This window comes from Geotrypetes seraphini, chromosome 3 (assembly GCF_902459505.1).
Source record: "Geotrypetes seraphini chromosome 3, aGeoSer1.1, whole genome shotgun sequence".
Classification (NCBI taxonomy): domain Eukaryota; kingdom Metazoa; phylum Chordata; class Amphibia; order Gymnophiona; family Dermophiidae; genus Geotrypetes; species Geotrypetes seraphini.
This window is the reverse complement of record NC_047086.1, coordinates 328,505,177-328,517,844: the sequence shown is the minus strand read 5'-3', so window position 1 is coordinate 328,517,844 and position 12,668 is coordinate 328,505,177. Positions and strand designations below refer to the sequence as shown.

The 12,668-nt window shown below is 39.5% G+C and overlaps 1 protein-coding gene across 9 annotated transcripts in view; it reads left to right on the top strand.

Annotated features, from left to right (window-relative positions):
- Positions 1-1,103: 1,103 nt before the first annotated feature.
- FOXA2 (forkhead box A2) overlaps positions 1,104-12,668 on the top strand; it is a 95,589-nt gene continuing 84,024 nt past the window's right edge. For 5 of the 9 annotated variants that reach the window (XR_004538880.1, XR_004538878.1, XR_004538877.1 and 2 more), the window contains exons 1-2: positions 1,104-1,238; positions 2,097-3,476. Coding sequence is in view for 1 of the 9 variants with exons in the window: in XM_033939020.1 (XP_033794911.1) it covers positions 1,152-1,238; positions 2,097-3,326 (1,317 nt within the window). In the remaining 8 variants the exon portion in view is untranslated. Of the gene's footprint in view, positions 1,239-2,096; positions 3,695-6,377; positions 6,526-12,668 lie in introns of those variants that run through there. The other 4 variants (XR_004538876.1, XR_004538875.1, XR_004538874.1 and 1 more) reach the window with 2 other exon arrangements.

The following is a 12,668-nucleotide window of genomic DNA, read 5'->3' as shown; positions in this document are numbered from 1 at the left end:
CTTTACGTGGAGACAGTGATAACGAAATGACAGGGCTTGTGGTTTTTTTTGGTTTTTTTACGGGTAATTCTGTCCTTTTTCGTCTGTTGGCTTTCTCTGACTTCTGTTTACTTTTATTAGGAAAGACCTGAGGTTCATTGGTTACCGATTTAGCCTTGGAACAGATTTCTGGTAGTAAAAAAAAATAAATCGAAAAATATATAACAAACCGGTAATTCTAAACCACTACCACATTAGTCAAATCAAGTTATTTTCATAAACCGCTTGCTCTTGGTCAGAGGCATTCCGACTATTATACCATAAATTGTAAGAAATAGGAGGATTCTTTTATTTGTTACACATTGTTTTTGTCTTATTGAAGAAAATCTGAATCAATTCGAAGATGCATAATTTATTCCCCCCCCCCCCCAAATTGACTTGGATTCAAGAAATTAAGACTTGGAACAATAAAGGAAGTAAAACGATAGAAAAAAAGATACTGAATAAATAATTCCAGGATGAATTCCCTGTTGAAATTTGCACCAAAATGTTTAAAAATGACACGTTTAGACAACAACACGTCTAATAGGCCCTTTCGTCCTTTTTGAACGACTAATGCACAGCCTTAGATAAAATGAAAATAGGCAACAAACCCCTTTTCCTTCCCCCCCTTTTTTTTTTCCAGCCCTCCCAACCAGATGAAATCTTAATGAATCTATTGAAATGGGGTTCCTTTGAGCCCGGGGCAGGTGTACAATGGGGGGGGGGGGGGCGCCCCAAGGCCAGTAGTCTCACGCCTAGGTGTGAGCTGATTATTCAAATCGGCTGGCGAGGACTTGGGGGATTGGAGGCTCTCCCCTGGCGCTCGGCGCTATATCACCCGTCACCAACGTCACCGCAGCACTCGTTATCATCGTCCCGAGGTCTCCTTTGCCAGCTCCTGAGTCTTCCCAACTCCAGCCCCCCACGCGCGGCTGCCCCCCAAAGCAGCCTGCAACGCCCTGCAACAATAGAAGCGAGCGGGAGCAGAAAGAGCCATTGCCAGCGCTCGCCTTCCTCCTCCTAGAGAGAGAGGGAGGAGGGAGGTTTCTCTCTCTCTCTTTTTTTTTTTTTTTTTTTTGGGTTGCTCTTGCCGCTGCGTCGTTCTTGTTGCTGTTAAATTTTAAACTGCCATGCACTCGGCGTCCAGTATGCTTGGAGCAGTGAAAATGGAAGGACACGAGCATTCAGACTGGAACAGCTACTACGGAGATCCCGAGGTAGGAAGAAACTTACCTTTTTAATATACTGTATATATATATTTTTTGTATCTCTCCCTCCTGCCTAAAATGGCTCTCTTTTTATACCACACTGTTAGCCCTGAGATAATATTAACTTTGTGATCAAATATTGACTTGTGGCGCCTGAAATCCTCTTCCATGACTGAGCCACACACTATCCCAACAAAGTTGTGTTTGGCATGGGGGGGCAAAGGGGGGGGGGGAGAAAGTTTATTGCTGTAAATCTCACACCTAATCTTACTTTAAGAAGGGTCAATTTGGTTTCGAAGATTAAGCTCTCTCCCGTTGGGACCGAGAAGGAAATTATTTATTAATCGACTTTTTGGTATCCAGATTGTGTAAAGGTTACATGCGAGAGCCTTGTATATTGTGTTTCGGGGCTGTTTCCTTGGCTGCTTAGTTTATTCACTGGGTTTTCCTGGATTCCAGGTCGCTGTATTATTGTAGTTTGCGGGTCACTGAGTATTTGGCAGAGGATTTTTTTAAACGTGTTTTTGAAGAAAAAAACCCCCCACCAAAACCAAACCCAGACATGTATATATATAACTGTGACGCAGAATTACAAATAAGTAAATATTTATCTGCAGTCGACTTTGGTGAGCAGGTAAATGGGCAATCTCTTTCCAAGACGGACACTTGAGGAGGCGGAGTTATAACTCACTCCGCCAAAAGTTGAACTCTTTTTAACTGTCAAAAAAAACCTTGGTCGATAAAAAGATATCAGATCTCACTTAGAAATGGCGATCTGCAGTTGATGTTATCTGGGACGATATATTTAATATTTTCAGTAGTTGTCTGAACACTGGAATCTAATCATTTCATTGAACTTTTTCCCAGGGCTATTCCACCGTAAGCAACATGAACCCAGGACTGGGAATGAATAGCATGAACACATACATGAGCATGTCCGCTATGAGCACCACTGCCAACATGACAGCAAGTTCCATGAACATGTCTTATGTCAACACTGGTATGAGTCCCTCTCTGACTGGCATGTCACCTGGTGCTGGAGCTATGACTGGTATGGGTACCGGGGTGGCAGGCATGACTAGCCACCTGAGCCCCAACATGAGTCCCATGAGTGCCCAGGCCACGTCTATGAATGCACTGGCACCCTACACCAATATCAACTCTATGAGCCCAATGTACGGACAGTCCAACATCAACCGATCAAGGGATCCAAAGACATATCGCAGAAGCTATACCCATGCCAAGCCACCTTATTCTTACATCTCTCTGATAACCATGGCCATACAACAGTCACCCAACAAAATGTTAACCCTTAGTGAGATCTACCAGTGGATCATGGACCTCTTCCCTTTCTACCGCCAGAATCAGCAGCGGTGGCAAAACTCCATCCGCCACTCCTTATCCTTCAACGACTGTTTCCTCAAAGTGCCGAGGTCTCCGGACAAACCCGGCAAGGGCTCCTTCTGGACCCTGCACCCAGACTCGGGGAACATGTTTGAGAATGGCTGCTACCTTCGCCGGCAAAAGCGCTTCAAGTGCGAGAAGCAGCTCTCCCTGAAGGAGAGCGGCAAGAAGCTCTCGGAGGGAGCCTCCAGCGTGGGTTCGGCTGCCACCAGCAGCAGCTCAGACAGCCCCGGGGGCCGTGACTCCCCCCATTCCGGCTCCCCGTGCCAAGAGCAGAAAAGGGCCTTGACGGACCTGAAAGCAAGCCAAGCACTGAGCCCCGAGCATGCCGCCTCGCCCGCCTCCCAAGCCCAGCACCTGCTCTCTCAGCATCACTCGGTGCTGACCCACGATGCCCAAGGCCACCTGAAACCTGACCACCACTACTCTTTCAACCACCCGTTCTCCATCAACAACTTGATGTCGTCGGAGCAACAGCACCATCACCACCACCACCACCACCACCACCATCACAAAATGGACCTGAAAGCGTACGAACAGGTGATGCACTATTCCGGCTACGGGTCCCCTATGGCAGGAAGTTTAAGCATGAGTGCCGTAACGAACAAATCGGCCCTGGACTCGTCGCCCATTTCCAGCGACACCTCTTATTATCAAGGTGTGTATTCCAGACCTATCATGAACTCCTCTTAAACTGCCGCAAGGGGATGGACTTTTGGCAATCTGTGTACATACGTCTAAAAATTGAAGTCTGCTGCCCAGTCCCACCCCTTACTTAACTTGGTTTTCAAGAAAAAGCTTCTGGAGTCCTCCCCCGCAGCCTCCACTAGATGTCAAAAACCTGTAAGCTATGAGTGACTTTTTTTTTATTTTTTTGTCATTGTTGCAGGGAGTGTAATTTTTTTGTGAAAGTTGCCGAATCTAATATTTCTGTGTGAAACTTGTAGTTTTTACTGAGGACCAAAGTATGTCATATTCATATTGTATAAAAAGCGGGATATATTGTTGTAATTGAAAAGCGTTGATGTTATCGGGACAGTAAAATGTCTGGAACTGTTTAATTTTTGGCTTCTGTATATTTTATTTATGAACCTATAAATGTGCTCTTCAGTAGATGGCAGTCAGATACTGAAAGTCCTCTATATGTTGAGACTTTTCACTAGATTTCAATTCTGCAATGACAGATGAAAATCCTTTTTCTATAAATAACCTGCATTACAAACAAAAAAAAGTATCTTATATAAAATGAATGCTGCATTCTTCAGGTTTCTTCTATTAGCCACCAGAGGGGGAGGGGGGGGGATTTGACTAATGGGATACTATTGTTTTAGTTTCACAGGTCCCTCCTTTCTCCTTTGTAACTTCTGATTAAAGTTATGCCGCCAGCAGACAGAGAACAATGCACCAAACCTGAATTTAGGAGGATTTTATTTCTCCTTCAGACTTATCTTAAATTCCTGTGGTACACAATAGTTCAAATGACCTTAACGAATAGGAACAATGGCGAACGACCCTGCCCCAAATAGATAGGTCTTACCTGTATTACCGAAGACAACAACTGATAATATACCAGAGGTCTGCTGAATCAAACACGACCTTCGGTGGCGCCAGGTGAGAGGTAGCTCTGTCTGCTTTCCCTCTCCCCATGTTTGGACACGGAGGGTGGCTCGATTACAGAAGCCTTGGAAGGTTTTACTGCGGCTAAAAAGGGAGAGAGGAACCTGAACTCGAGGAACTTATTGCAGACACTAGGCTATAATCAGACACACAGGGGTGATTCACTACAAACCCAGGGCTCAGGGCATGGATCATTTAGCCAATAAACACTGCAGGCTTTAATTAAGGATGTTTCCTTTACATGTCAAAATAAAGTACACTTTTTTCCCCCTTCAAATTCGCTTTTAAAGCATAGGAATAAGTAACAGCTGTAGCTTCAGCTTCTCTATCTGCTTAGACCAGTGGTCTCAAACTTGCGGCCCGCCAGGTACTATTTCAAGGCCCTCGGTATGTTTATCATAATCACAAAAGTAAAATAAACCAGTTTCTTGATCATATGTCTCTTTAGCTATAAATGACAATATTATTATTAAGACTTAGCCAGAAGGAAAGATTTATAAACTATAAAGAGTTTTACCTCATGCAAAATTGTCATTTCTTTAATAAGACATTAACTATTTTTTCTGAGGCCCTCCAAGTACCTACAAATCCCAAATGTGGCCCTGCAAAGGGTTTGAGTTTGAGACCGCTGGCTTAGACCTACCTACAGAAAATATTTTATGTTTCTCAATGATAAGACACGCAGGTTTCTGAGTGAAATTATGGACAGTGGTTACCCCACACACTCTTTTACTGAGATATTTTAATCCCTATCTGTTACTGCATTCAACTAAAAATCGCAACCCGTTTAAAGTTTAATTTCTTCAAATTTACTAAGAATCATGCACAAAAGTAACGGGGCTCTCTATATGGTCGAATATTGTAAAGACAAATTCAGTAATTCTAAAAGCATACTTGCTAAATATAAATATATATGATGATATAGTACTTTACTGGTTACCTACTGATCATATTTTATGTTTTAAAACTGCCCTGTTTGAATGAATGTGATAAAAAAAAACACCATATCCTTTCTGCAATTCTGTAAGGGAATTAAAAATCTCATAGTTCATGTAAATTGATGATCTAAGAGGTAAACAGTAATTTCATTGTAAATTGTAAATATGACAAGCATTGAAATGTACAAATAGATTTATTTAAAAACAACAAACAAAACAAAAAATTACTCTTTTGAGCCTAGCACCGGTGCCCTTTAAAGACGATGAGGGATCTTCAGCCTCAGAGACAGCGAAACCTGTTAGCTGAAATTATTATTATTTTAAAACTGAGTATAAATCGAAGCCTGGCCGTGTCTCCCTTTCCATCAACTTGTTGTTTTCCCACGCAGTTAAGAGTGTTGTCAGAGAATAACTTTCAAATCCTACTTAAATTCCGCAATTGTTCCGAATCTAGAGGAGGTGTGGGCACCAGAATCCAGCCAGAAATCTGTCCTGTCTCTGTACTGCGAGGACACACACGTTGGGAACTAAGCATAAAATGTGTTTCATTATCACATAAAAGTCTCCTGTGGGGAAGGAGAATAGAGGAGAGAAATGGGGCTGATTTGGGAACAATAGCGGGTGAATGTGATGCTCTAACTTGTTATGTCCCATATCACTTGCCCATTGTTAAACGCTAGTTTTAAACTACTTAGCGTCTCCACTCCGCTGATTCCAACAGATAAGATGTAGTTTTGTCCGAATACATAAAAAGGGATGCCATTTTGACGCCTGTTAGTCACCAATCTCTCCCTCCCTGTTCATTCACAGCTCTTTCTTTCTCTTCCTGGCTTTCTTTTAGTTGCATTTTTTTTTTTTCTTTCTACCTGTCTGGATCCTACGGTTTGTGGGTTGTACATGAGGGGGGGAAACATGACCCCACTTTACTACATTCAGTCTGAAAGGGCTTCTCGCATGCTAGTTTAAGCAACCATGCTCTGTGAATAAACAAAGTCAGTAAACAAACAAAAAAAAAAAATCTAGATTCAGATTCCAGGAGGGTAAACTTTCAACACCACGTCACACTTTTAGCAAATTTACACAGATATTATAGTTGGATTTTTTTTTTTTTTAAACAATCACTATGCGTAACTGGATTTTTATCACCCTGATCGATATCTTGGTATAATATTCATTTCTTTTTAACTAGCGGGGTAGTGAAATCCTGCTTTGTGCTAAAGTCAACAGTCGCACAGTTGGAACTCAAATTCAGAGATGCCTCCGGTACGCGCAGTCCATACCACTCCTACGCTGGACTGTCGTCGCCTTCAAATCTGCTGCAGAGAGAAAGGCATCAGGTAGGGATTCCTATCACTTTCTATTCAATTCTGCAGACAGCAAATATTTTCACAAATGCACCCGCTGAAAAGTAACACATTTAACTTAAAAAAGGCACAAATAAATAATTTTTGTTTTCAATTCGGGTTTTCTTATATGACCCAATAAACCTTCTACCGAGAAGGGTGGGAGGAAAATTCCAACAGAAGCCGTTAAAATAATTAACACTAGCACATCAACAATTAAATTTACTAGGTATTTTTAACAGCCTACAAAATTGCAGCTTTTCAAAGACTTTTTTTTTTTTTAAATGAGGGCACTTTTCAATGACCAATTAAGATAGCAATAGACATTATAACACAAGAAACCCTGGTGTCTTAGATTTAACCACCCTGTCCCTCTTGTACGTTATTAATTGCTTATTAAAATGCATAATTTTATCAGTATGGTGCAGATGTTGAACTGCATATCATGGTAAGACTCCAAAACTCGATTCAGTAATTCTAAACATTCATTCTCTGTAGGCAATATCTCACTATTTTCTTTTAACAAATTGGGTGGGAGGCGCACAACGTGTGAACCTATAAATTAACCTGCCTGCAAAAGTCTGGAATTTCGTCTATAGGTGAGAAAGAATAGTTTTCTAAAATCCTATAGAAGCTTAAATTCCACTGAAGGTACACTATCATTCTACAATTTGATTATGAGGGGCCGCTGAAAAGTTCTCAGCCCAACCAAGAAGAGAATGATGTGGAGTCATGAAACTTGCAAGTTATGCCACACTTTTCTTGACACTTTTCGTTTCATTTCCTAGCACTGAAACGAAAAGTGTCAAGAAAAGTGTGGAATAACTTGCAAGTTTCATGACTCCACATCATTCTCTTCTTGGTTGGGCTGAGAACTTTTCAGCGGCCCCTGTATACTTGCCTTTAGTTAAGAAATGCCCTTCATAGATACTAAATTCAACAATCGATGAAAAAATAACATAAGCTGCAGACTCAGCAGCCTAGTGTAAACTTTGGTGTTCTGGAAATCCAGGATTAAATGTCATGAAAAAATACTCATCCTAGTATTTAGACCTTTTGCGGTAGAACAAGGGTGGATGCATTTTATCATCTACCATCCAACAATGTATACGTTAACTACTGATATCTTTCGCTCAAGGTAAAACAACGAACTATGAATTAATTTGGGCATATACTTTTCAACCCTAAACTTCATTATATAAATAAGAGACATTCACGATGTTTAATAAAAGGGATTGATCTCAAGTGAAATGTATAAATTAATTTTGTGTTACACTTTTGACAAAGCAATTTCATTATTGGCAAACAAAAGTCTTACAACTGATTTCAGGGATAGGTTTCTGAACTATTTTTTGTTTTCTTTCTTTTTTTTTATGGGCGGGAGGGTACTTATCTGCTTCTGATATTACGGTTGATGTTTTTCGCCTTGAATCTTATTTTTCTTGTGCCTAAAATGATTTAGTTGGGCAGGAAATCCTCTGACCCAGCCTGTCTGACTGATGTGATAAATTATATTTCCAGAACAAGATGAAATCAGTGCAGGACACACAGAAAGGCTAATCGTTTTTAAATAATTAATACCCTCCTATTTTGCTGGTAATGTCGGGCCTTCGGATTTGTCAATTACGTGTCCTTAAATGAGTGTATGCCCACGTACTTCATTTCAGATTCTTTGATGGGGGAATAACCTCAGTCAAGACCACTCCACTGCTGAATTAAATGGGAATGGCCTTTTGATATCTCTGGTCCAGAGTGGCCAGTTGCTTAACGCGATGGCACTTTTGAAAGAAAGACTGTTGCATTTAAGAGATTATCTTTAAAATGACCAATTTAAACCTCTGATCTTCGGAGCCTGAATTTTCTTTCCATCCTCGATTTTATACGAATAATAAACCAAATTGGAAAGGGTTGTAATGGTAAAGAGCAAATAGTGCACACTTAAGCTTCCCACACAAATCGGAGTTCCATATGAGTTTTAGAAAGTTTTGTGGGGTTTTTTCCTGGTGTTTTGCACTATGAATCCTATACATGGTGAGCATACAGTACTCGCTGTTATTAATCTCAGTTACCTTAAACCAGCCCGTATCAAAGCGTCCTTTGTACCTTTTGACAGGGTTTGCATTGATTATCCTTTAAAAAGAGAACTACAACAGAATGGTTTCGGCTAACCAGACGAACAAAGTAAATACCTTCAAAAGCAGAATACATTTTGATTCAGCTAATTCACAGAGGATTTGGGCATAGAGATAATTTGCAGCTCTCGCCTTTAAAAGTGAAGAATTGACTTCACCTCCCCTATTCCGAAAACTGGATTGCAATGTGCAAGGTTACTATGATCAATCAAAGGCGAGAAGGCACTTCTTATTCTAGAAATCAGACGGATCGCTCACAAAAAGGTTTAAAATGTCAGCAGAGCCCGAAATGCCTTCGGTTAAGACTCTAGTACATCACAGGCGAACGCTTTAGAGTTGTTATGGCAACTGGACCAGCAATGGTCTATACCGCGCCTTGTTGATCCTTTTTTCACTTTGTAACTTGATTTAATTACATTTCTTTCCAGTCACCAGTTTTGCATATTCCGGCAAACAAGATCAGAGACTTGCCTTTTCACTTTGGCTGAAATGATGCCAGATAGGTTTGACCCTGTTTGACTGTATATCAATGTCTTTCATTTTGATCAAGTTCTCAAGTCATTTAGGAATTTTCTCCTAGATGAAACGTGAATATTGTTTTAAGGGAAATGAACGCTTGACTGAAAGATTAAAATAGGCACATCTCAGAATAACTGCATTTCAGAGATCGGCCTTCAGTAATCAAAACTATTAATTCTAAAACCTTCAAAAAATTGGTTATTAGAGGGAAAAAAATGCTATACTATAGAAAAAAATGCAGGAAAACTAATATGAAGTCAGATGGTTCGGTTTTTAAATCTGTTCATCCAAATAACAAACATAAGTTTATAGAAAAAAAATTAACCTAACTAAAATCTTTGGGCTAGTAAAAATGGAAGTGAAAAGACATCAAACAGCAAAGAACAAGGAACATTTTCATCAGTTTGGGTAGAAAGTCACACTTCTAAGTTTTAAGAATGATGTTAAGTTACAGGACCCTCACGCCAACTAACTGCTAACTTTGAGAAAAGGTTGATGGCTTTAAAGGAGAAATCCACTATAATTACCGTATTTTATCTTTTGTTTCGTTTTCATTTATTCAGAAACTAATTAAGAGCACTTTTAATGTCCCAGTTTTAGACAGCGTCGAGGGCTTGGTTTTTTGAATTATTAAATTTGGAGTAAGACTAATTGTTGGGGCTAAGAAGGCCTGGAACACCCAAGTAGATCTGTCTCCTGGGAGACTGATGGAGACCTATTTTACAAGCTGTAATTCTGTTTTCGTCGATTGCAGGCAAAGGCGGTTCACACTATTCCGATGTAGCGCCTTTCTTTAGACATATTCTTAATCCTATATTTCAGCAGAAGTTGTTATACCAGCGCTGTATATTAAACCAATACTCGCACAAAGCTGTGCGGTTCCGAAAACCAAAGTTTATTGCCTCCCCAGTTTACTACTCCCCCTCCCCCTCATTTAAACACTCCAATCTCTGTACCCTTCCAACCAGTAGATATGAAAAAGCATGCCCTCGATGATTTATGGTTGGCTCTCTTATTATTTACTTGACAGATTCAACACGGAATTTTTTTTTTTTTTAGATCATTGAAAAGACTGGACAATTTAGTTAGTGTTTTTGTGTTGTTTTTCATGTTGCTTCTAAGTAAGTAAAAATTTCTTGTGGCCCACACTCCTTTTGCTACTCAAGACTAGGAACGGCAGCACAGACATCTCTGGGCAGAAAAAATTATATCTTCTACGATTCACAATTTATTAACACCAAACAAAAGGATTAGTAATTGGCTTCAGTGTAGTACAAAGGCATTATTTTTGGAAAGAGGCAAGCGACCCGAACTTGTGAGTATTATTTCTATGTAGTAACTACTTTTTTGAGCGACCAGAATATGGACTTGTAAAACTGACATTTCAGTTTGAGAAACGGGGCGTGGCAGTAATAATATTGGAGACGTCCAAAATTAGGACGTCTGAAAAATTATGAACATCTTAAAACAGACAAAGAGCATTTGAGAAGTTTAACTGTGTAGGAATTAACTAATTTAACAGTACAGCAGCTCCCTAAAAAAAAAAAAAAAAAAAAGATATTTTCTTTATTCCTTTTTAGTACAATTTTATCTGGGTTATTACTAAACAGGATGCAGTTGGGAACTGTGGCTCTTTTTATACTGAATAAGTTTTCCATAGTTCATAGGACATTATAGGGTCTTACAAAACTAGATGCTTGTAACTGCTGCGTTTCTTTCTGGTTTTATTACACATAGGAGGGTGGTTTGAAAAGTTTGGTAAAAAAGCAAGTTAAACAACGTAGTCTGAGTTTTTTTCTTATCGTAGAAAAAATAGCTTACGAAAAATAGCTCTTCTTGAAGACTTATTTAACTTGCTTTTTTTTTTTTTAACCAAACTTTTCAATCCGCCCAGTATTGTGTTTTTGTTGTTTGTTTGTTTAAGGCAATCATTTGGAATAAGCAAAAGCACTGAAAGCTCTTTAGTGGGTATTTGGACATCAGATTTTATGTGTTACTGGAGACTGAGGCACATCTGTCATTTTTTTCTTTTTATTGGCTAGCTATAATTTTGTATAATTTAACATATTTCACAAAACAACAATATCAGAGCCACGACTGTGATTAAGAAACAAGATTAGCACTAATCAACGGCTGTTAACAGTTTAGTGCCCATTGCATCTCATTACCCTGTAATATAAGGAATTTAGAAGCATTATTCAGGATTCGCCGACTTCCTCAGTCCTCTGATTTTACCTTTTGACCAAGTTTCTAGTAATTTTTCTAGCAGCTGGGTACCCAGGCAAAATCCCTGCATTAAAAGAAAATTTACGAAACCATCCGTGGAAATTCCACCAGACTTCCATTTAGTTCATTTGCCTGATTTTGGCGGATTCCCCCTTGATAATATAGAAAAATGCTGTACACAAAATAGATTTTTTTGTAGTGACCCTATTGTGGTTGGAAAGCATTTCACTCATACAATGCACCGACGACGATACTCGCCAAGCCTTCCATATGCTAGGGAAATGTTTATAGTGCATTATTTAAATGCAAATTTCAGTTGGACAGAGAATAAGGAAGCAAGTTAATATCGTAAACACACGTTGTATGCAAGAAATCAAATGGAGGAGGCGTGGGTTCCCTTTAAAATCTAGTCAGTAGGCACTAAAGATTTTCTTAGGCCTTAGGAGCATTTTAGGGCTCTTCTACATCAATGAATCCTGAAGAGGTGCAACACCAAACCAAAGGTTGTCCAGGAGGGTTCATTTGACCTACATCCCCTGAAAAACTGCAGGGTTTTTTTTTTCTTTCAGACAAAAGTTTCATTTAGAAAGAACATTACAAATCGAGGCAATCCGTTTTGGACATACAGTCCTCTGTCTTTTCGATAAGAAACAGCAAAAGAGAGATAATTCAGACACAATTTCCAACATGGAATGCTGAAGAAATTTTCATTGACTTTTTTTGTTTTGTTTTATGTTTATGCATTTATTTTTATTTCTAACGTTACTAATAGTTGTATAAGTTTTTGCGTTTTCACATTCCCTCTTCACCTATACCCCAGGTTTGCTTCACCCTGTATATTACTTGTTAGCGGTGCAAATATGGAAATCAGTGAAGGGAGCAGTTGAGGCAAGAGTATGTCTTGGTTTCAGAGATATTGGCGGGAATACAATCTTTTGCCTCGGGCAAGCACGTTTCACAATATTCAGTGTGAAGCATTTTGAAAACAACAATAATCCCCGGTTTTTCCAAGTAGTAACCTGCAGAGTTTGCTCTGAAAAGTGACATGAAAGGAGTCTGCTGCTGAACTCTGCTTGACCTTACCTGAAGATCTCGATAAACAAAGGATAGCCCCATTATACCCAATGTAAATGATTAAAGGGACTCCATTCTGCACTATTCTAGTCATGTGTGGACTTAAAACATGCACTTGTCATCATATGGACCATATATCATGTTAACTAAGTACTACCAAAATATCCTATATTATATCTACATGAA